The sequence below is a fragment of the Hypomesus transpacificus genome, chromosome 20, assembly GCF_021917145.1.
Source record: "Hypomesus transpacificus isolate Combined female chromosome 20, fHypTra1, whole genome shotgun sequence".
NCBI classification, from domain to species: Eukaryota; Metazoa; Chordata; class Actinopteri; order Osmeriformes; family Osmeridae; genus Hypomesus; species Hypomesus transpacificus.
This window is the reverse complement of record NC_061079.1, coordinates 2,437,349-2,461,851: the sequence shown is the minus strand read 5'-3', so window position 1 is coordinate 2,461,851 and position 24,503 is coordinate 2,437,349. Positions and strand designations below refer to the sequence as shown.

General features: G+C 47.4%; 3 protein-coding genes across 4 annotated transcripts; all 3 read right to left on the bottom strand.

Annotated features, from left to right (window-relative positions):
- Positions 1-2,280: 2,280 nt before the first annotated feature.
- Positions 2,281-8,122, bottom strand: LOC124482777 (transcription factor SOX-30-like). Its single transcript, XM_047043279.1, has 4 exons — positions 7,996-8,122; positions 3,787-4,026; positions 2,990-3,668; positions 2,281-2,713 (listed from the first exon to the last, which is right to left on the bottom strand). Exons 1-4 carry the CDS (start codon positions 8,120-8,122, stop codon positions 2,362-2,364), a joined length of 1,398 nt encoding a protein of 465 aa, XP_046899235.1. The 3' UTR covers positions 2,281-2,361.
- On the bottom strand, positions 4,052-5,306 carry LOC124482778. Its single transcript, XM_047043280.1, has one exon. It carries the CDS (start codon positions 4,777-4,779, stop codon positions 4,132-4,134), a length of 648 nt encoding a protein of 215 aa, XP_046899236.1. The 5' UTR covers positions 4,780-5,306; the 3' UTR covers positions 4,052-4,131.
- LOC124482776 (clathrin interactor 1-like) lies at positions 7,834-21,482 on the bottom strand. 2 transcript variants are annotated; one of them, XM_047043276.1, is made up of 11 exons: positions 21,248-21,482; positions 17,380-17,484; positions 16,522-16,727; positions 13,933-14,100; positions 12,097-12,277; positions 11,779-12,004; positions 10,528-10,609; positions 10,296-10,370; positions 8,966-9,240; positions 8,662-8,851; positions 7,834-8,466 (listed from the first exon to the last, which is right to left on the bottom strand). In XM_047043276.1, exons 1-11 carry the CDS (start codon positions 21,286-21,288, stop codon positions 8,156-8,158), a joined length of 1,860 nt encoding a protein of 619 aa, XP_046899232.1. In that variant the 5' UTR covers positions 21,289-21,482; the 3' UTR covers positions 7,834-8,155. The 2 variants fall into 2 exon arrangements, with proteins under 2 accessions (XP_046899232.1, XP_046899233.1); XM_047043277.1 differs by lacking the exon at positions 10,296-10,370 and having other exon boundaries at positions 21,248-21,481.
- Between the last annotated feature and the right edge of the window lie 3,021 nt (positions 21,483-24,503).

Sequence of the window (24,503 nt, the reverse complement as noted above, 5' to 3'; positions counted from 1 at the left end):
GCTTTTATCTTACATAGCTGCTTGTGAATCACTACATTATCTCTTTATTATCAGTTTTTTGGGGGGCTGGGAATCGATACAATATAACTACTTAATCGTACAATATGCTGTGATTAATCGCAATTAATCGCATTTTCCCCGAGCTCGTTATCATAATGTAAAACACAAATTAAATCAATTAACACAAATATATTTTAAATAGAAGATTTTATAACATCTCGTGAAATGTAAACTGTTTCTCCTGGTAACTACAGAATAGTCATTCCCATCAAATATATGTTGCAACTTTATAAACTGCAAAGTGTTTAACTACACGTTGAATATTTAAAGTTTAAACCCTGAAGGTTATCAAAAATACTAAGGCTCTACGGCTACGCAAAAAAAAAAATCTGACGCACGTACCCCCAAGTGAAAAACTTTAGGGGCACAGACAACATTTTTGGGTCAAAGTCAGTTTCTGTTTTTAAAAACTTACAAATTGCATCATCATCAGTGAATAGTGAACAGTAGAAGAGTGACACAAAAAAAGAGAATAAACGTTTCCTGTTGCAAATAATGTTTTTTCGAGTTCCATAGAAGCAAAAATGCTAAAAATTTCGAAAATTCTCCTTGTTCACTCACGACTGTGCGGCAACGCACAGCTCCAACCTACTTGTTAAGTTTGCTGACGACACAACCATCGTGGGCCTCATCTCTGACAGTGACGAGTCAGCCTACAGAGAGGAGGTTGACACCCTGACATCATGGTGCCAGGACAATAACCTCTCTCTCAACATCAGGAAGACCAAGGAGATGATTGTGGACTATAGGGGTCGGCAGGAGAAGGAGCATGCACCCCTACTCATCAACGGATCTGAAGTGGAGAAGGTCAGCTGCTTCAAGTTCCTTAAAAAGACTCAGCTGGATGCCGGCGCTCCTAAAGGATTCTCAGAACACACACTCCCTCCTCTTGGTTCTCCATGGCTGTGTAGACCCTCTGAACACGAGTGAGGTTCTCCGGGGACGGCGTGGTGAACACCGTCTCCAAGGCGCCGACGTCCAGCCCCCCGTTCAGGTCAGCTGCTTCAAGTTCTTCGGGGTGAACATCAGCAACGACCTCACCTGGACTGTTCACACGGACAAGGTGGTCAAAGCGGCCCGTAAACGCCTCTTCTTTCTGAGGAGACTGAAGAAGTTTGGTATGGACTCAGTCATCCTCACTAACTTTTACAGATGCACTATAGAGAGCATTCTGACTGGTTGCATTACAGTGTGGTATGGGAGCTGCACAGACAGGGACCGCAAGGCCCTACGAAGTGTGGTCTGAGGTCCGTTCTGCTGAGTTCATCATCGGCAGGAAGCTCCCAGCCCTACAGGATACCTACCACACACGTTGCCTCAGGAAAGCTGGCAGTATTCTAAGAGACTGTTCCCACCCATCCTTCAGTCTCTTTACCCCGTTGCCTTCTGGCAGGCGTTACCGCAGCATCCGGTCGCGCACACGCAGACTGGACAACAGTTTCTACCCAAGGGCCATCAGGCTTCTGAATGGACACTGATATGGACATTGATTTACTGCACACTAGTCACTTATACACTGTCACTTTCAGTACTGGTTGCACTATCAGTATCACTGCACTACTGTACCTCACTGTATTTCGCCATCAGGCTCCTGTATGGTCATTGACATAGTCACTGACCTGCAATTTTGCGCTATTGTACTGTACTCCACCTAGGTTAGAATAGGTTATAGGGTTGTAATAGGTATTATGTGCATTTAGGGTTAGTATAGTGTATTATTTATTGTTATCTGTATATTTAGGAAGTTTTAGTATTAGGGTTAGTATAGTCGATTATTTATTGCTATCTGTATATTTAGGAAATTTCACTTATTTAAGCTCAGCATAGATGTAAATTATGTTCTGTGTACTTATATGTTATGCCAGGTGCTTGCGTTGTCTTGTCTTAAAAATGTCAGTGCCCAGTCTGACCTTGTGTTGTTCTGTGTACCTGACAAATAAAAGACTTGAACTTGAAAATGGTCTTGCGGTAGTAGCACACATTAGAAATGAATTGCCAAGATAAACGCGTTCACTTTCCCAGCCCTAATTTTTATTTAAGTGTGCAGTCACTCCAATCCCCCAAAATATACAAAGTGATGTCAACAGAATAAATAAAGATGTCTTTTATTTTTGTATTCTTACAACAATTAGAAATATTTTTCAAACAAACTTTTATTTATTTTATCTGAACGTTGCATTTCTTGTTTTTGTTTATAACCACCACACAAACACAACGTATTTCCCAAAGACACATACATTCATGCACTTAATAACACAAGCACATGGCTTTGAAAAGACTCCGCTGGATGCCTCTGCGCTCCTAAAGGATTCTCAGAACGCGGACTTCCTCCTCTTGGTTCTCCACGGCTGTGTAGACCCTCTGAACACGAGTGAGGTTCTCCGGGGACGGCGTGGTGAACACCGTCTCCAGGGCGCCCACGTCCAGCCCCGGCGCCGTGCTCAGGTACTCGCTGCAGGATGGGGGTGGAGGAGGGGGGTGGGCGTGGCCGCTGCCCTCACTCTCTGCGCTGGCCGCTGGGTCCTGGTACAGGTAGTCCCTGTTCAAAGCAGAGAGGAGGGCCTCGTGCCTCTGGAAGCGCTGCTCGTAGAAGCCAATGACGTCGGCCATGGGGTTGGGCCGCTCTGGATATGAGTAGGACCCCATGGGGAAGCTGGGGGCCGGGAGAGAGAGAGAAGAGCGGGGTAAGGATGGATGTCTCCACAGTATAGTTAGACTGTGGCTGTGGGAGTCTGTGGTGTATGGGTGCATATGTGTTTGTGTGTGTGTGCAGTATGTGTGTGTGTGAGCATGTTTGCGTGTGTGTATAGTATGTGTGTGGGAGCATGTGTGTGTGTGTGAGCGTGTGTACAGCATGTATGTGTAGGAGCATGTGCATGTGTGTGGGAGCATGTGTGTGTCTATGGTCTGTGTACACGTGCGTTCTCACCCTGTGGGATAGAACGGACTTCCCGGGAAGAAGAAGGAGGGGTTGAAGGGATAGCGAGGACCAGAGAAGAAGTGAGGCACGGAGGTGGATGGGTACAGGTGTGGGTGTGTCAGACCAGGCAGCTGTGGGGGCCTGGAGCAGGCGGCCATGTTGCATGACGGCACCTCTGAAGCCATCCTGTAGTAAGGGCGCTTGCTAGCCCTTCTGGTATAGGGCCTGCGGGTGGCTTCAGGGCTGGAGGAGTTGGGGTTGGGGGCCAGGCTGGCCCTAGGACGCCTGCTTTGGGGGGAAGGGGTCACAGTGGTAGGCTGGGGGCTGGATGACTGGTAATATTGGGGTGCGGAGCTGTGGGTCTGACTGACTGTAGAGTCAGACACTTGGACTAGGTGGTCACCTGAACCTGCTGGACACAGACACACAACCCCTGCGTTGGACCTGATGCTGCTGGGCTTTTGAGTGTGTGTGACAACTCTCCTACCTGTGGCTGAGTCTAGCATGTATGGACTAAAGGAGTTCAGGGTGGCTGGGCCTGGGGTTCTGGTCTGGCCCATGCTTGTGTGTGTGTAGGCCTGTGGATCAGAACCACTGGAAACGGTGGAGGAGGAAGAGGAGGGCCCAGGTGTCTCAGAGGTCACAACATACCCTCTTTTCCTCCCTGCTCTAGGCTGGTAGATCCAACCTGCCAAAGGAGAAGATCCAGAGAGAGAAGGTAGCTAAGCTCTTCACTCCCCAAAAAACGTGTCTTCTGTAGGATACAATGTTAAACTGGGCTATAGCAAGTTGACATGCTGTCCTACCTGGATACTTTTGCCTGTGGACGTCTTTGAGCCTGCGGGATTCTTCATAGTAAGGCATCTTCTGCACCTCAGTCAGACGGCTCCACTCATACCCCAGCTGGACGCTGATGTCGGCATTGTTGGCGGTGGGGTTGATCCTGGACAGGGCAGGCCGGTGGATCCTGGCCCACACCATGAAGGCGTTCATGGGCCTCTTGATGTAACCGTTCCGCGTTGCATTCTCAGGCATGTTCACCGTGGCTGCAGAGGCATGCATGGCATTGAGAGAGCGAAAAATATGTAAATGTAACTTGGAATCTTGCTGCACAAGTGCAGCACCCTCTCCTATTAAACGAGGAAAGAAGTTCACAATATTGAGGCCTTGTTACCTGATCCTGTCGGGGGTATTGTGAGATCCATCCCTTCAGTGTTAACCCTCACCAAAGGTTCAGACACTAACGGGACGTTAACAGGGAATGGCACTCTGCTGAGGGTGATTTGTTGTTCATTTTGGCGAAATGAAAACGTCTCTGTTTTCGTTACGGCAACTGGTTGAAGTAAATCGACAGTGTGGATAAGAGGAGTATAAAATGTATCCTGCTTTCCGTTGGAAACATCACGTGTGGGTGTCAAAGCAACCACTTCGGATATGACAGGCCCATCAACTTTTTGAATGACAAACGCACTGGTTTCCTCAACAGGTTGAACTTGAGTTGTTCGTCTTTGTTTTTGTGTTGAAATATTAGGGACCAGAGCACCGTCACATCTATTATCAGTCAGTAAAGTTATATTAGGCCTACTGCTAACATCTTCGCTGCATTCTGAACGTACACAACCTTCCTCCGTTTTCAACGGTTGCTCTTCGCCGCCATGCTTCTCCGTTGAAGATGATGGGCCTGCTTCAACCTTAGCCCTAACCTCTGTCTTAGCGATGAGTTGCACATCAAGCTCATTTTTTTTGTGTTCACCTTTCTTAAACGTCATCTGTGCCCTTCGTTTTGGGTGCCTATCCATTGTTGCGATCGTCAGGGTTAGCCAGCTATGAAATGTGAAAGGACTTTCTTTGTGATGATCTCCAAGCCTGTTGCCAACAAACGGTTATCGAACGTTCGTATAATTCAAATAGGTGCGCAAGCGGCTTTGTCACTGTGCATGACAATCGTATGGAATCTGTCATAAACAAAGAATATTTGATATAACAACATACAAACAACTCAGAGCGTCATAAATGATTCAATCGGCAGAAAGGTGCATAGTTTTTTTCAGACGAACTCTATAAACATATATATTTTAAGTGATATAAGTGATTAACTCAAATGAATTTCCCCACACCAAGCATGTTCTCTGTCCCAGGACGGATGTTGTCTCAGAAATGCCACTAGATGGCGACATGACACTGCTAGACCTGGAAGTCAATGTTGTCTTTTAAGATGATTACAGGATTGTCACAAAGGTTTACTTGAATTATTGAGCAGTTGCATTTTTTTTTACTGTTCTTGTCCCTTTCCAGATTTATATTATATTTTCATGAGCACATCATTTCATACAATACCACACCCCTTGCTGACAGCCCAACCTGCTACATCAGAGTGCACTTAACGGGGTTGTTGATTAGAATCAGGTTCTTGCTGCACGGATAGGCTACTTTTCTGCAGCACCGACATGTTGGGATCAAACTGGTCGAGTTATGGCAGATGACAGACTGGCTCTCAGGAGTGAGGGACATTGAGGGACATTTCATGACAAGACCACTATGGCACTGTACAATCTCACTTTGAAGAGGAAAAACACACTTGTTTATGTAGTCTCTGATTAGTGTAAGTTGCGAGTTTAAGTGAAAGCTCTGTGCTTGCCACTGTATCAGCTCACAACAGGCATATGCAGTAGGCCTAGGCTAATTTGCGAATCTATGCATGTTGCAGTGCAATAATATGCAGTAGTATCTGTAAACCCTTAAAGGAGAAAAAAGCACGGTTTCCTTCAGTAGATGAGGGGTGGGGGAGAAGAAGAGTTCCAGAACACATCAAGTGCTCCTCTGAGCGCTGGTGTTATTAGCATATGGCCACATTCTTAACACACAAAAGAGAATTCCTCTGTCTCCCTCTCTCCTCTGTAGGCTACATCGCCCTTCTCTGTTCAGGAACTCTCCCTCTCTCTCTATTTCAGTATCAACTCCACTGATCGAACACATTTCTTTAAGAGACAGGCAGACAGTAAAACCAGACACATAAAAAGCAGACAGGCATCCACAGAGACAGACAGGTAGACACACAGACAGAGCACAGGCAAAGCCTAGTTAAGTCTGCAGAGAAGGTATTTAGTTCCAGTCATGATGTAGATATATTTAATGATGTACAGAAAATGCAATCAAACGTAAACGGTACCGTAAAGAAAATAAACGTTATGAATGAGGCGTTTTATCCTTCTCATTTGCATAAACGAATACATTTGAGTACCTTTCCCATCTCATAAGATATTACATGAACAGAATCTGACAAGGCTCATTAAAATATGAAACTAACGGCTTTATGGAATAAGCTTGAGAGTAACAAAATAAAGATTTGGTCGTTGTGGAGTGTAGTGCCTCCGAGCATGACAGAAGGCTGTTCTGTTGTTACCGACGACAACAGCTAACGGAGAGAGAAACGAAAACACACACACACACAGAAACCACAGAGCTTCCAGATAACACTTCCAGATAGAATTTATATGGAAGCCAAATTGGTTAGAACCACAACAGAACCAGGTGAACCTGAGCCAATGACCTGTAGCCTGTTCCATAAAGGCCTTTCCAAAAAAATTGGGATTTAAGTCCCAAACCTGACTTGACGTAACAAATCAGTCGGGGCAAAAGCAGTTCCATAAAGGCAAATTCTAGTTCACGCAAATCAACTAATTCAGGTCAGATTCAAGAAGTCAAGATAATTGCGGGTGCATAGGCCTACTATTCTTAAGCAGCCCGATAGTTACATGGCTCTTATCGATCACTGCAAAACGCAATGTTCACGACCGAAAGAACAATTCTCTTTAAAGACACGTAGGCCTACTGACAACCATCCATTTCATCAAAATAAAATGACACACCATCATTGACGTGAACGACAGAATGCGTCGGTCGAAGTCTTTTTTATAAGCCTTTACTTCATTGATCAAAAATAAATTCAACCTCTAGCCACGTCTACATTTACTTTTTTAACATTGTTTAAAATAAATAGCCTACTAACCAATACATTATCCAATAGCCTAACGTATTTTTTGCAAAAAAAGCCGCATTTTCTTCAAATCGCACCCCACCAGAATGGGAGCTTTGTGTTTGTAAATCTTTCTTTTAACCGTCGCGCTGTAGGGGATCTGAGACGGCGCAACGGTTAAAATAAAATGATTCACTTGTTTTTATTCGGTAAAGTTGTCGCAACACGACGGTGCACAGGTCACAATGACTGAAGGGTCACAATGACCCGAAGGTTACACAAGGGCTAGTGTTACCATAAATTGCCATAGTAACTGAGTTCGAACTACGTTGAGCTGGCTTAATGGAACAGAATGAAATGGAAATGAGTCCAACTAACATAAGCCTGGCTTATTCGGTAAACTGGCTTTATGGAACAGGACCCTGGTCAGGTGACTGTAGTTGAGTCAGATCATGACAGAGAAACATATTACACCAATCAGAAGTGCTCATGGACCATGGTAAAGCTCCACCCTTTGCCCCTCTCTTCTACCTTTTTATCCTTCTACCCATCTCTCTCCTCCTCCTTTTTTCACATCTGAGAAAGTCTTTGACAACACAAAACAATAATTTATTTGTTTAGGACACCAGAGATCAGTATGTACACAGTCTCTCTCTCTCACAGGCACACACAGCAACACCTGCAGGCAGGCAGGCAGACACACACACACACACACACAGGCAGACTTCAGCTTTTCTTCATCAATTGTAGTCCTCAGCTAGGAGTGTAACAGTGGGGTAGGTATGGGTTTGGTGAGGTCATTCTTCACAGCTCAGACATGACAACATGGATGTAGAAAAGACTCACACGCCTCCGCTTCTCTCCACCAGTCATTCTCCTGCTTTCAAAGTATAGAATGTATGTGTTCTCAGCCATTTACAAAATCCGACATTAGACCATTGGGGGGGGGGGTTAGGGTTAGACGTTATCTGACATTAGACCAACCCGCCCCCCCCCCCCGCCCAAAACAAACTGACTGTTTTTGCACTTCATATCTTACCAGAGAAGGTGGAGGGGGTGTGTAGGGGGCAGAGTATAGTAACACTGTTACTTAGTTTAGTTCCAGTAGTCTGTGCCTCCCCTCTGACCACCCACCACTGACTCCTCCCTCTCCTCCATCCTTCCATCTTGGCTTCCCCATCTCCCCGCTCAAAGTCTTCTCATTTGCCAAAGTTGCCAAAGTTGGCGAAGGCGTCTGGTTTGGGTGGCATCATGGCGGTGTTGAGGGTTGGCGCCATGCCCATGCCTGGCATACCCATGCCAGCGGGCGCCACCCCCATGCTCATGTTCAATCCCATCATCCCTGGGTTCACGGGCACCCCGACCACCCCCATGGTCCCGGTTGCCATGGAGGCAGGCATGCCCATAGCCATTATGGGATTGGTAGATGGCCTGATGGGTGTTATGGAAGGTGGGGCGTTCAGAGTTAGGCCCCCAAAGCCATGGGGCAGGTTGACGGGCGGCTGAACGCCTGTGGAGACAGAAAGGGGAGGAGTCAATGACCAGGGTCAAGAAGGGGAGGAGTCAATTACCAGGGACCAGAAGGGGTCAATGACCAGGGTCAAGAAGGGGAGGATCAGTGGCCAGGCACAGGAAGGGGAGGAGTCAATGACCAGAAACAGACACAGGAAGGGGAGGGGTTTGTGAGTCAGTCAGGTGTTCCTACCTTGTTGTTGGATAATGTTATTGAGGCTGGGCTGGGAGTTCTTTTCTCCTAGACCAGCTGACAGGAAGTCCAGGTTGATGTTGACGCTGGGGTCAGACCAGGTGGAGGGCAGTGACCCCTGACCTCCAGGCTTCTGCAGCCCCATGTGCTGCTGGGTGTGAAGACCTACGCCCCGCAACGCCCCGAAACTCTGCACACACGCACACGCACAGGGTATTGCATTCATGAATGTATAGAATGGTGTCTAAAGTATAGCACACAGTGTAGCGTGTACCTGAAACAGCAAGTCATATGTAGCTTGTACCTGATGGGAGTGTGACAGAGGGAGGCAGGGCCCACTGCTGGCTCCGCCCACAGTGAAGGTCATGCTCTGAGAGGCACTGAGCATGGCGTGGTGATTAGCCCCGCCCATCAGGTCAAACAGGTCTGCCGAGGGAGGGGCGGGGTTGGAGGCGGGAGCTGGAGCTGATTGGACACCGCCAAACAGGTCGGTGATGGCGTTTTTTACAGGGGCGGACGGACTTGTGGAGAAGGCGTTCCAGTCGCCAAACTCTCCGTTCATATTGGTCGGCGCAGGTACTGGAGACAGGGACACAGGAGGAGGGAAAGATGTTACTGGTTGTTCTCAAAGGGGCGACACTTTGTCAAAGTGGTCCCATAACGAGTTAACAGTAGCACACACACAAACCCACACACACGCACGGAGGGGAACTGTTTATTGCCCCAGGGGGGTAACAACCTCACAGTCAGACACTGATGAAAGCTGACACTGAACAGAGGGAGAATGACAACACCTGGACCACACACACACACACACCTCCCATACTGGTACTGGCTCCTGCACACTCTGGAGACTGGTAGTGTATGTTGGGAGATGGGGGTAGAAGTATGGGGCTAGAAGGTGTGTTTAGTGTGTGTGCAGGAGGGCACTGCCAGAAGGGTCTATGGTGGGTGTGTGGGAAGGGAAGATGGTGAGGATGTAAGAGGATGACAGGTGTCTGTCCCCATCACTCTCAGCAGCTCAGCTAGTAGCTCAGTTAGCTGCTCCATCTGGTCGCTCACACACCAGCCATCTATTATTTACAGCTCTCTCTCTCTCTCTCTCTCTCTCTCTCTCTCTCTCTCTCTCTCTCCTCTATCTCTCCCCTCAGTCCCTCGCTTTCCTTCAATCCCTCTTTATTGAAAGGAGAACATACAGTTGGACAGACAGACAGACAGACAGACGAGGTGGAAAGACAAACAAGTGAGGTACAGAGACATACAGTTGAGGTAGAGAGACAGGGGAAGTAGAGAGAGAGACAGGTGAGGTAGAGAAAGAAAGGTGACGTAGACGGATGAGGTACAGAGAGACAGGACACACAGACAGGTGAGTTTGAGCACCCGAGTTTGACCGCTGAGGTAAAAACAGACAGGTGAGGCTAAGAGAGGAACGTGCAAGGTAGAGAGACAATTGAGGCCGACAGACGGGTGAGATAGAGGAAAAGATAGGTGAGGCCGACAGACAGGTGAGGTAGCGAGAGACAGGTGCGGTAGAGAGACAGACAGTTGAGGTAAAGGGAGAGACAGACAGAGCACACAGATGAGGTAGAGAGAGAGATACAGGTGAAGAAGAGAAAGAGACAGAGAGAGAGTACCAGAAGAGGGCAGGCTGGCAGAGGCAGCTGGTGAGGAGAAGTCTGCAAAGCCCCCGATGAGGTCTGAGGTTCCACCTGGAGGCGCGCACACACACACACAAGTAAGATATTGCTGCCTTGTCAGAGTGAGACAGTGATTGAAGGAGGAAGAGGATCAGACATGTTAGCTGTCCCTCTCTCCCTCTCTATCAACGTGATCATTACCATCATCATCCAGGTTCTATGTTCTCACCTGTAGGAGGAGTGGTCGTGGAGCCAGGGTCCACCATCAGCAGGTCTGCAAGGCCACTACTGGATGACTGGCTGACCGACGACTGGAAAGGAAGGGGGGGGGGGGGGGGGGGGGGGGGGGAAGGGGGGGAGAGAGAGAGAGTGCAAAAGGGAGCAGAGAGACAAACAAAGAGAAAAGAGAGACAGAGGGAGAGAGAGGATAAGTTCCTTATAGCAGTATTAGAGTGTGTTCACATTTGGCAGGTTTGGTTTGATTAAAAGAAACTCTGGTATGATTGCTACGTTAGTGCAGTTCAGGCACGGCCTATGAAAGACTTCCCAACAGGCCCGGTTCTAGTCCACTTGAGTAGGGGGGCAATGCGACATTGGGGCGGCATTTAAATGTTAGCAATTTTACAATTTTAAACAGTTGAAAACTTCAATTTGGTGCAATATGAGAGAAACTTTTAGTTCATTGATCTTTGAATGGTCTGTATTGTTGCTTATCAAGATACCACAACCAGTATCATCAGACTCACCGGTGCTACTACTTTTTGGCTTCGGAAGACACCTACACCATCAAACACCTATGCATGGCTAAAACCAGCAAGGTGAACAGAGCAAGCGAGCGAACCTGACATGAGTGCTGCTGTATCAGTGTGCGTTAGCCAGATGTAATACGGAAGCAAATTGCTCTCAGGTTTAATAGCCTACAATCCAACAACCCTAACTGCCCCCTCTCCCAAAGAGCAAAAAATAAAAAATCATAAAGAAATATCCTAATTCGATAACTCTTTTTTTCCTTGTTTCGCTCAAAAACTCAAAACTAAATTTTGCTAGCTAACCGCCAGATGTGACAAGAGGCTGTCAACTCTCCAGAAGCTTCTTGACTTTTATACCACCCAACTAACCAATCAACATTTAGTAAAAAGTACAGTCAATGAGTAAAGACACCCTTGATCAGAGACAAAGTTACAGTTCCTGGTTTAACCACTGGAGGGCAGTTACACACACACCACTGGTCTACCGTGTCTGCATCCAGTATATTCCAGGTGTGTTTGTGTGTGTGTAACAGATGTGTGCGTGTGGACCAGGTATATGTGTGTAATTGTGTGTGTGTGTGTGTACGCATGTGTGTGTACGCATGTGTGTGTGTGCGCATGTATGTGTCAGATGTGTGTTTGTGCATGTACCAGGTGTGTGTGTGTTTGTGTACCAGGCGTGTGTGTGTTCCAGGTTTGTGTGTGTGTACCAGGTGTGTGTGTGTGTGTACCTTGCCGTTCTCAGCCACAGGGCTGCCCCCGTCCCCAGTGTAATGTGCGGCCGCGCCCAGGTCCACCGTCTTGGAGGGAACTCCGCCTCGCTTGCGCGTGGTGGTGGTGGTCGTCTCCGTCGCCTGGGTGATCTGGATGCTCTTGGTCGTCACGGTCTCCTCCTCGTCTTTGAACTCCAGCTTCCCCGTCCGGCCGTTCCTGGAGGCGCGGTCATCCTCGCCATCACTGAGGAGAGGGGGGAGGAGCCAGGCTGGAGTCAATCACAGTGACTCGCCGGACAGTTCATAGTTGAGCCTGTCGGGGGAAGTCGTTCGTACCTGAGTCGGTCTGGGGAATCGTCTCGGTCCTTCTTCCTGAACTTGTTGATGGTGTCGTCGATGGTGCTGCCGATCTTATCGCTGATCTCTCCGAGCTTCTCGCTGAAGGGGAATGCCCCCTTGCTCTTGTCCCAGTCCTCCTCCCACTTTCCCTTGGACTCGCCCTCCAGACATTCGGATGCTAGGGACACGCACACACACGAAAAGCAGACATAGAGCGTCAGCATTTATAACAGGTAACAAAAGGCCTCCGTCTTAACAATCCAGAGACAGCAGCCCCCCCCCCCACACCCCCCATTCCCTTTGCCCCTATTCCCCCCCCCCCCCATCACCCCCTCTCACCTCCCGTCCTGGAGCCCTCCCCTGCCTCATTAACTGACAAATAGGAACACAGACTTGGCAAATGATGACAGGAATCAAAGTATTCAGGAATCAAAGACCGGAATCAATCAAGCTTCAGTAAAAATAACTATCCTCTTCGTCTGATAGTGGGATGGATAAATCAACAATTTTGTGTGTGTGTGTTGGGGGGGTTGTATGCTGTAATGAAGTGGCAAGAAAACACAAGCCCCCTTAATTAAAGACTAGATCAGGGAGAAAGAGAGAGAATGAGGAGGGTTAAGTTTTCTAGAAGTTTCCCATAACCAACATGATGATCAGAAGTGCGACAGATGATGCTTCTGATACTGATGAGGGAGGAGATGAAAGCTGATTGGCTCGGAGATCAGTGGAGCACCAATCAAAAGATCATCAGACGAGGAAGGGGGAGGGCCCTTGGGATCACGGGAGGAGAGGGGTGGAAGGGAGGGAGGGGCGCAGGGAGAAGGACAAGTAGGATGAGAGCTGTCTAGGAAATATGATGAAGCAATGAGCCAGTAAGACCAGAGTGACACCTGCCCTACTCCAGGTAGTGTGTGTGTGTGTGGTTTGGTGTGAGTATGTACGATTGGGTGTGAGTGTGTGTGGTTGAGTGTGCGGTTATGGTTATGTGTGAGTGTGGTTGTGTGTAAAGGCCAATTTATACTTCTGCGTTTTTACGGAACGCAGGGAACGCCCTCTCCGTCAAGGAACTCCCTCTCCGAGCCCCTCTGAGAGCTCTACGTGCACCTCCTGATTTTCCTGACTATCCGTCCGTCAGTCTGTCATTTTACGGATACCCCTTGGCTGTGATTGGTCCGTATTAAGAACCACTTGCATCAGGGGTGGGGGCGGGGTTGACGTGACCAACAAGAGAAAAGAATCCTTTGACCGCCATTGTTGTAAGTTTTTAAAATTCATATTTCAGCTAAACAGTACATGTTTAGCCGCATGCATCTCAGCTAAACAATCAGCATCTGAATTAAAATGGAACGAGAAATGTCTAGTGTAGTTGCTGACAATGTGCTTATTTTATTGATGAAACGGCTCATTTGTAAATTTGCTCTGACTTTTCGATAACCTAACTAGCATCGCAGTGAAGCGCCATTTACTGTTCTGGCGGTGAATTGCTTTCAGCACGCAGAGCCGTCGGAGTAGTATAAATTCAACCAATCCGTCCGACTCCGTGCAAGCGTCTGTCCGTAACGGAGTCGGAAAAGTATAAATCGGCCTTGAGTGTGTGTTGTTGTGTGAGTAGTCATGTGTGTTATTGTGTAAGTGAGTAGTTGTGTGTATGGGTGTGTGTGTGCGTGTGCGGTCGTGTGTGTGTGAGTGTGTGGTTGGGTGTAAGTGGTTGTGTGTGTCAGTATGTGAGTGTGTATGTGTCTGTGTGTGAGGATGTGAGTGTGCGGTTGTGTGTGTGTGTGAGTATGTGTGAGTGTGTATGTGTCTATGTATGAGGATGTGCGTTGTTCTTACAGGTCTTGAAGCTCCCTCCCGTACTGTTTGAGGACACTCCTATGTACTTGTCCTTGTTCTTCTTGGCCTTCTTCCTCTCCTCTCTCAGACGATCATCATCCTGCACAAATTCCACCATCTCCTTCACCTTCTGACGCACGTTGATGCCCTGGTCTTTCCCACTCTCGTCTGGACAAACACACACAAACATACATATTAAGAATGATTCTGATGCGGATGTATTTCCTCTCATGGTTACTAAGTGGTTTAAATGAACAGGGACCAGTTGCAAGAAAATAGACCTACCGTATTTTTCAGAAATAAAGCGGCGGCTTGTACCCTGATTTCACAGTTTTCTTGTGTTTGTACGGCTTATATTTCAAAGCGGCTTATAGCCCGGTTTTAGAACAAAAAAGTGTCTGTGTCCCAAGATCTCTACAGACCGTGCAGCTAATTTAACACTTGAATTATTTACTGTGTCGTCTATTACACTCTCAGGGCTTAGAAATACAGTGACTTGCTAGAATAGGCAAATGGCTAGTAGAACATAACATTTCAAAATAATTTCAGCAAATCAAACAGCTGCAAGACCCAGAGAAATAAACTAAACTCTAAACTCTTTATCTCCCCTGTCTGAGGCAGAGATCTCTAACCTCATTCTTTCTCATCGCCCCACCTCCTGTCCCCTTGATCCAGTCCCCTCCCCTCTCTTTCAAACCATCTCTCCCTCTCTTACTTCCGGCAGTTTCCCCTCTGCCTTCAAACAGGCCAGAGTTAGCCCTCTACTCCAAAAACCCTCCCTTAACCCAGCCGTCCTCCAGAACTACAGACCGGTATCACTGCTACCCTTTTTTTCAAAAACAATTGAACGCGCTGTATCAAACCAACTGTCAAACTTTCTCTCTCAGAATAACCTGCTTGAGCCCAAACAATCGGGCTTCAAGACTGGCCACCTCACAGAAACCGCCCTCCTGTCAGTCACCAATGCCCTCCAGTCTGCCAGAACGGCTTTGAGGTCATCCGTCATCATTCTTCTGGACCTTTCTGCAGCATTTGATATGGTTAACCATCAAATCCCGCTCGCCTGACTTTCTGAGATGGGCATCACGGGCAGTGGATCCCATCCTACTTGTCGGGAAGATCCTACCAGGTCTCCTGGGGAGGCAAAGTGTCAGGCCCTCGCCAGCTCTCCACTGGTGTCCCACAGGGCTCCGTCCTTAGACCCCTCCTCTTCTCCCTGTACACCACCTCGCTTAGACCAATCATCACCTCCCACGGCTTCTCCTACCACTGCTACGCTGACAACACGCAGCTTTACCTGTCGTTTCCCCCGACTGATCCGGGGATCTCAGCTAGGACATCTCCGCCTGGATGACCAAGCACCACCTCCAGCTGAACCTAGCCAAAACAGAACTCCTCATCATCCGGTGACCCCTTCATCCTCTGCCAGGAACCTCGGGGTTACCATGAATGACGAGCTCTCCCTCACAGCCCACATTGCTGCGGTCTCCCGGTCGTGTAGATTCACCCTTACAACATCCGGAAGATCAGGAGATACCTGTCTGAGCATTCCACCCAGCTGCTAGTCCAAGCACTTGTCCTCTCAAAGTTGGACGACTGCAACTCGCTCCTCAACCAGCTCTCTCCAGAGGATTCAGAACGCAGCAGCCCGCCTGGTCTTCAATCTACCAAGACACTCCCATGTTAACCCGCTCCTCATCTCCCTTCACTGGCTTCCCATCACAGCCCGTATCAGATTCAAGACCCTGGTATTGACCTTCCGAGCAGTGAACGGGACTGCATCCGACTACATCAAGTCTCTCCTCCAGCCTTACACCCCCACCCGCCACCTACGGTCTTCTTCTGACAACCGTTTGGTGGTCCCACCGCTCAAGAGCGCCCGGTCCCAACACAAGCTCTTCTCCTGTCTGGCCCCCCAGTGGTGGAATCAACTCCACACCTCCATCAGAGACACTGACTGTCTCCCCACCTTCAAGAAAAGGCTCAAGACGCACTTGTTCCGGGAGTACAACGGCACTTAGGAATTTATCTTTGGATCGTCCTGTTCTCGTTTCGAGGCGATTGAGCGTTTTCCAATCGCCTCAGAACAAAAACAGGATGATCCAAAGATAAACCCTGATTGATGATTGCTCTGGTCAGAAGGGGCTTCAAGACTGGCCCAACCACCTGTGAATGTGGAGAAGCAGACCAGACTATGAAGCACTGCCTTGTCTGCCCTCTACTACCCAACCCTTGCAGCTCAAAAGACCTTGAAGACCATAATATCACACTTCAGTGAAACGAAAAGAAGAGGAACTGTAGATCAAGTGAAACAGACTTGTACTGCATGCACTTTCTTTCTGCCTTTCGGTCACTGTGTCGTCGTATCACATCTCAAAACATGGCGTACGCTTGGGTTTTAGTGCTCCGAAGGTATGGACATTCTCACGACACGTCCTATTTCATAAATCTGAAACTGTGTAAAAACACCTGTACACATGTACACAGCTTTGTACATTTGGCCCCTGGTCCTTAACTATGAAGCGGTAGTACTTCCTGTTCTACTTCCTGGTTGTTATCTATGAAATAATAGTACTTCCTGGTCCTCACCTATGAAGTGGTAGTTCTCCAGGGAGCGCAGGTCATAGATGTGTTCCCGGGCGCTGGTCACTACCCTCTCGGAGCCGTTTCTGATCAGGTAGGCCAGCAGCAGCAGAGCCTTGTAAACCCTCCTCCAGTTCTTCTTGTTGTCCTTCAACATCCGGGTCCACAACATGTTCATCACCTCAGGGAACTGCTCATACATAAAGGTGGACCTGGAGGGCAACATGAGATTTGTGTGGTATGAGTAATCTCTATCTAGTAATCTTGATGGACATGTAATGTGATCTGTGATGATTTGTGTGCGTGTATCATTGTGTGTGTGTGTGTGTTTTGCCCCTTTTCCACTACACGGTACCGGCTTGACTCGATCCTCCTTTTTTTTAGTAGCACCTTCGCCGTGGCTCCATGAGAGCCAAGACCAAAAAGTGATGTGAAAACACTGCATACCACTGATTGGTCAGAGGGAATCTTGACACAAAACATCCTGCACAAAGCCCCCATTTGAAAATAGCCAGGTACTTTGTAGCGGACTAAAATAGAGCTGTTGTTTATAATAGAGCCCGAAATTGTTTTATTCACTGGACTATTCAATGAAATAGCAGCCTAACCAAGCTGTTATCAGTTGAGGTGAAGACGTCCTCGTGTTGCTGATGAAAGGATCCAGAGAGAGGGGTGTGTCAAAGACCAAGCCACAGCGGTAATGCAGCATTGCTATGACAACCAGCTACATTGAGGGGGTACAGTAGAGCAGTGGAAATCAAAGCATGCGTTGAGTTGAGTCGAGACTAGCCGGTTACAGAGAAGTGGAAAAGCGGCTATGATGTGTCTTTAAGTGTGTGTGTGTGTGTGTGTGTGTGTGCTCACTTGGCGATCTCCCCCATCAGCTGTCCTGAAGGTCCCCAGGGGTCATCGTTGGTGGCCTCCCTCACCTTGGACTCGATCTCTGAGTAGTTCATTACCACGTTGGTGCTACGGGACACACACACACGCTACTTACAGACTCCCCTGCTAAGACTCTGCAGTAAAGTGCAGCACTATTCAACAAACAGAAATCCGTTCTTCGCTGAGCTAGACAGACAGAGACAGACAGACAGGCAACCAATGGTCAGACAGACAGACAGGCTGGCAGGCTGACCCTCCAACATCTGGTGTTATCAGAGAGGCATTTTGACAGGACCATGACAATAACACCAGCAGACAGACACAAGCACTCAGCCTGCTCAAATATTAACCACCTGACCTGACAAGTGTACACACACAGGCCACACATGCAGCAGGAAAACACACACGCACACTAGCAAGAAACAGACATTTTGAGAAAACCTGCGGTCTATGAAATAAAGAGAACAGTTGAATGGAAACCAAAACAGGAAGTTCTATTTGGCCAGAATACTTCACCTGGATGTTACATCATCATCAATTTCCATTCAAGTATGAGGCCAGTGTGGTTTTTCTACTGGAGCAGGACTTGAGATAGGGCAATGAGACCCAATGTTTGTGTTTGAAAAGGGCTAAATCAAGTACATCTCAAGTAGCTTATTTTAATGATTGGCTTTTTGACAAGGGAACATTCAGGTTCATCTTAGCTGACTCCTGACCTGGTCAGACCAGATGGTGTTGTTAGATTTAACCCTCAACAGACTGAAGGTCAAATGTCAAGTAGCCAGCCACGCAGGAGCAGACGGAGGGATCAATTAAAGACACTACGAAAAGAGGCAGAGATAGAGAACGAAGCTCCAGGGCTAGCTCTATACGGGTAACTGCAAGGATAGCTCTACAGATAGCTCTATACGGGTAACTGCAGGGCTAGTTTTACAGATAGCTCTATACGGGTAACTCCAGGGCTAGCTCTACAGATAGCTCTATAAGGGTAACTCCAGGGCTAGCTCTACATATATCTCTATAAGGGTAACTCTAGGGCTAGCTCTACAGATAGCTCTATAAGGGTAACTCCACGGCTAGCTCTACAGATAACTCTATACAGGTAACTGCAGGGCTAGCCCTACAGATAGCTCTATACGGGTAACTCCAGGGCTATCTCTAACAAGCAGCTGGCTAACAGTCCGCAGGGGAGGAAACACGGCTGTGTTTGTGTGAAGCTCACAGGTCTCACAGAGAGTGGATTACCATTACAGTGAGAGAGATGGAACTGTAGATGAAGTGAGCAAAAACGGAAAGGGAAAGAGAGAAGGAAAAGTGTTCTTCTCCTCTTGAAGCTACTTCAAGACAACCGGTAGAATCTCAGTGAACTGAATAATGAATGACAGAGGTTTATACAGAGACACAGGGCCTCAACACTGAGCCTGCAGATGTGAGTATATCAAGCAGGCTGAGACTGATATGAGCATGCACACACACACACACACACACACACAAAACACACACCAGAGCAGCCTACTGAGTGTGAGATCCTTCACTTCAGATGAGACTTAAGCAGGTAAGTGGGGCCTTCCTGTGTGTGTGTGTGTGTGTGTGTGTGTGTGTGTGTAAGAAGCAGACAAAGTGTAGTGCTTCTTGCTCCTCTTTGTTCCACAGTGCTGGCGTGGTGTTTGTTCTGCTGCGCTACGGACAGGCAAGGACACACACACAGAACCCTTCCAAGTGCTTCTATCCCTGGGGCAGAAGAAAGAGTCCAGCTACCTGCTGCTTCAGAAGAGTCAGACTGAGGATGAGGACGATGAATCATCCGAGTATCTCAGAAATACACCTCCTTCAGCAAGTGCAGACGATGTGTGTATGTGTCTAGGGACTGAGTAATAGTGCCCCTATTGATCTGCCAGTGTGCAAGATGGGGTGAAGTTGTTGCTAAGCCCCACACACAGTCAACATTGTTGCTGGTAGTTGTCAGTGTGTGGTTGATTGGATGTAACAACATGTGTTTGCGTTGTTGTTGCTGCTGCTGCTATCTGCTGATGATGCAGTCTGGCAGGCAGCTATGTAGATTCCTGAGTCTCAGTCCCTCTCTTCACTGAGACCCTGAGTCGTCGATATCTGTGTCAGGCCTCTTTCCCTCCGGTCTCCTGGCTGGGTCAGGCCAGACATATCAATAACAGAACCTATTCATCTGTAGCCATGCATGTCTAACAGATGGCAGGCAGACTCTTGCATCCATTACTGTAGCCTGGCTACCCTACAGATGGTCCCAATAAGGATGCTCCCCTTGCCTCCATTCTTTGCAGTAGGCTTACCTGTGATCTGAATTGAGAACATAGTTGAAAGGGATACATTTCTAACTGTGATCTTATTTACAGGCCTAAAGTGTCCATGATCCATGTTAACCTGCACATAGATAGTCTGTGTTAGGCTTCACTTACTGACGTCAATAATCCATCAAAGTCCCTTCACTTGTTGACATAATTCTTCTTGAAACCATGTTTTTACTCATAAAAACAGTGTAAAATGCTTTAACCCTCCTTAACTCAATTACCGGTTACTACCCTAGTTCCTCCTTAACTCAGTAACCTGGCACTACTGCTCAAGTAATACAGTATTTGGGCCGCCTGTAGACAATCCACTGGCCAGGACAGACACACAATGTCAGTCACGCACAAATGAATTTCTGTTGTGCATCAGCATAATCTGCTAATTACTATAGGATTTTCTGGTCATCATGAAAACGTAAGGCAACTTTTTAAACCTGTTAATGCAAAAATGCACCTATCCTCCAAAGCTAGTCATATCACATCCCTCTCCAAGAAATACAAAAGCCAGCAAGTATTGTGTTTGTTATGTTATGTATTGTTCGATCCAGATACAATGAGCTGTAGATGTATTTACAGGAATTCGTTTTTTGCAGAAAGTCACTTTTGACACATGCGATACGTTTCAACTGTAGGCCTACAGTAGTTATGAAAAACAACAACATTGTAAACGCATACGAAACATATTTAGTTAGCTATTATTATCAAACATTAGGCCTTCTAGCTAGTTAACTTAACTAGCCAATATTTTCAGTAATTCAAAATATTTTCGATTATACTTTCTATTTGCTGGATGACGCTTACAATAGCTACTGACTGTAGACATGTTTTCTAGAAGCAGCTAGCTTGTGCAGTGTGTGTGTGTGTGTGTGTGTGTGTGTGTGTGTGTGTGGGGGGGGGGGGGGGGTAATGGAATAACGGGTAACGTTAGCTTTGTTATTAGGCGAATTAGCTCTAGCTAGCCTAGTCTTCTGCCGTCGGTAATGCTAGCCCCCCTCACATTGTTTTGATATATTTAACTTTAGCTAATACGTAGTATCTAATCATGTATTATATCAAAACGTTGGCAAAGGGAACACACACACAACAAGGATGTTTAGTTGCGGGACGGGCGAGGACCAGGCTCCACATTAGCCACTGTGCTAGCTGACTTTGCCAACTAGCTAGCTTTATTAGCCAGCTAGCTAGTCTATCTTGAATGCTTTTTTTCCCCTAAACAGATTGAGTGTAGGGATAAGATGGATTGCATTTAGAGGCCACGGCTAACCGTATCAGTGTGTACAGCGCCTAATACCACACAGCATATAATGTTGAACACCAGGTTGCCGGTTAGCTTGCCACAACTAGCCGTAGCTGGTTAGCCATGGATGGACTGTCAGCTGTGAAAGCGGTGTGACGTCACGGCACCATTGCGCGTTTCCCTGGTCGGTAATGAAGACCGCTAGCGAGAGAGCTACGGTACCGCTATGGGCCTTGCAGGAAATGGCTAGCCGCTCGTTAGCTAACTAAAACTACAGTACAAGGATACTCACGCTTTGTCCACCAGCTCCCTGACTTTCCACATATTCAGCATTTTGACGCTCTGACACGAGCTCTCCGCCGCAGTAATGCGCCTCCCAATCCTTCGCCACTCGCAGATGGACTTGGATCCTTAACACTTACAACACAATCCCCGGTCCCCTTCGTTGAGCCAGCTCGGTTAACGGTTCACGGGCCGGTCGAGTTACCACGGAGACGTTGGTCGTACGTCAGAGTCGCAAAGAGGCGCGGTGCAATGGTTGAGCCAGCAACAATCCATTATACCGGATACCTCTTACAGCTCTGCATGCTAAGGTTCCTCTGCTACTGAACACGAGATTAGAAATAGCAGACTGTTATATTTTCAAATTGAAGGTAACCAAAACAGTCACCCATTGTGAAAAATATATTCTGATAGATCTGATTAGATCAGACCCACTATTACTATTAGAAAACAGCTGCTAGAAGAAATATGTATATTTTTAAATAATTGATGTAACCTAGTTTATGCGACATGCAAACAAGAATACAATTTGAATCAAAAAGAGCATAACATGCTTAACATTGAATGTCGGCTTCCACTGGCCAAATCCTACATATTGACATACTACAGCATATTTCACTTTCTATAGCACACATGTATCGTGTCTGCGACCCTGCCAGGCCTCTAGAACAAGAGCTTTGCTGATGTACCTGTCTGTCAATGATGGAGGCTTTCTGAACAGACAAGTGAGAAGCTAATGCACTTTTATGATGGCTCCATCTTCTATGGACACTGCCTGAAGAGAGAAAAAGAGAGATCGAGGGAAGGAGGGAGGGGGGGGGGGGGGGGGGGGGGGGAAAGAAAAAGTGCTATCCTGTCAACAACTGACAAGCAAAAAAATTGTCAAAGGCCATACATAAGATCAGGTGTGACAGGATTACAGTACAGGCCTTCCTCTCCTTCTTTCTCCTTCTTGGTGCACCCCCCTCTCTCTCTATTTCTGTCTCTGCCCTTCCTCTCTCTTTTTCTCTTTCTTTGTCTCTCTGCTCCCTCTGTTCCTCTCACTTTTCCTCTCCCTCCCTCAATTTCTCCCTCCCCCCTCTCTCGACCCCCATCTCTCTTTCTTGCTCCCTCTTTCCCTGGCTGATGGACAGGGTACAAGGAGAGAGCAGATTCTGCTGGTGTTCCTCAGGATTTCCCGCAGCACTTTACAGTTAATGCGGCCGCTTAAGCAGCGGCCTGCCTCCTTAACTATGTTATAGCGATATCCGCCATGTTACTCTGTCCTGTTTTCTCCCTTCCATTCCAAAACACCAGTGTCCCTTCATTAGGCTAACCAATTGTGGAGTAGAAAATGTTAAAAAAATGAAGAAACTTTTTTTAGACTTGCAATTATTGGTGGGGACAATGACATGTTTCCTAACATTGGTGGGGACATGTCCCTACCGTCCCACCCTAAATTTATACTGAATGAATAATTCTAAAGTTGACAACTTTACAAGTTCACACCGTAGCCATATTATCAAATAATATGGTGTATTGAAGCAATAAGGTACGAGAGGCAGCACTGTATCGTCAATAAAGTACGTGTTCCAGGGTTTGCCCCCCCACCCCCCCGGGAAACCCTGTTCCTAGTGTCACCTCTCGTCCTCCACCCTTTGCTCATCTCTCAGATATGGCGTGTGTGTGCGTGTGTGTGAGTGTGAAGTGGACTCTGAAGACAGACAGAGGGATAAATGAATAAATAAAAGAGTAAAATTGACATAGTTCCAAAAACAGACGGAAAAGAGGGAAATGTTTGAAAAGAAAACAAACCCTTGACATGAGACAGCACTTACTGTCCCCATCAAGAGGTCCACCCCTGGGGGAGGTCCCTAGCCATCAACCCATCAGACCTGCCAACCCTGTGGAACATCCCCACAGTCCCCCCTCCATCCCTCTCTCTGTCTCCATCTACCATCCCTGCTGAGGAGGAAGTCAGAACATTCAGAAGAGATCTCGTCAAAGCGACGGGGAGCAGAGGCTGTGATTGGCAGATCCTTCTGTTGGCTGTGGTGCTGATGCAGTATTTAGGAGTGATGGGTAGAGAGGATGTAGGACAGGGAAGGGGAGTAAACACTCTCTCTTTCTCTCTCACTCTTTTTCTCATTCTCTCGCTCTTTTCTTTATCTTCATTTTATTTTCGTGTCCTCTTTAAAATAACACCACTCCTTCTCTCTTTTCATCTTTTCCCTCAGTCTTTCATCATTCCATCCTCAACTCATGACCAATGTCTTTACCTGCTCTCTCTCCATCCCCCGTCCTCCCTCCTCTCCTCCTCTCTCTCTCTCTCTCTCTCTCTCTCTCTCTCTCTCTCTCTCTCTCTCTCTCTCTCTCTCTCTCTCTCTCTCCTCTCTCTCTCTCTCTCTCTTTCTCTCTGTCTCTCTCTCTCTCTCATTCCCTCATTTTTCCTCTGTCTTCTCCATCTGCCAGTTTCAGGGGCAATCCATTTGCCCCTAACAATGTCACTGAATTACTAACATAATCAATGCCTGCCAATGTGAAATATATTAATTATAATGTTGTGCTAACATAGCTTTGCCAGCAGGTGGCACTGTGGTGCCATCAAAGGTGCTGGCTTAATTGGTTGCTGGATGAGAGGAGAACAAACAACGGCAGGACCTAATCTTGCAATGCTCCCCGTCACATCTCTATCTTCATCATAAGTAGTAACACATGAGTGATTTCCAGCTTGCGTTGTTACTTGTACACTGCATATATTCTGGAATCTGAGCAGTTCATTGTTTTGGTGTTGTTCTTGTTGTTGAGAGGTAGGGAGAGGGGTTGGTGGAAGGAGGATATGTGTGTGACACGAGCATCGCTTGGGAAAAGGACCCGGGGTCTGACTGTGGTCTGACAACACGGCCAAGAACAACAACCCAGAATAGATGTGGGGCGGGGTCAGCCTGGGAGGTGGGAGAGGGCAAGAAGAGAAGGAGAGATTTCCAGCAGCCAGAGAGAGATGACTAACCTGAGAACCAAACTGTGGGCACAGGGAAGGAGGGAGGAAAGAGGGAGGACGGGGGAGTAGAGAGGAGGGGAGGGGGGGGGGGAGTGAAGGAGATGTAAAGTTAGACACTGGGGAACAAAGAACATTGCATTACCACAGGAAATTCTCATTTCTCCATCTCTCTCAGGGTGGGTTTTACAGAGTTTATAATAATTACATCCAGATGAGATTCAGAAGAATGGGAAATGTGAATGGTTTATTTGTGTTTTGTTAAGTGGGAGAGAGGGCTCAGAGGGTG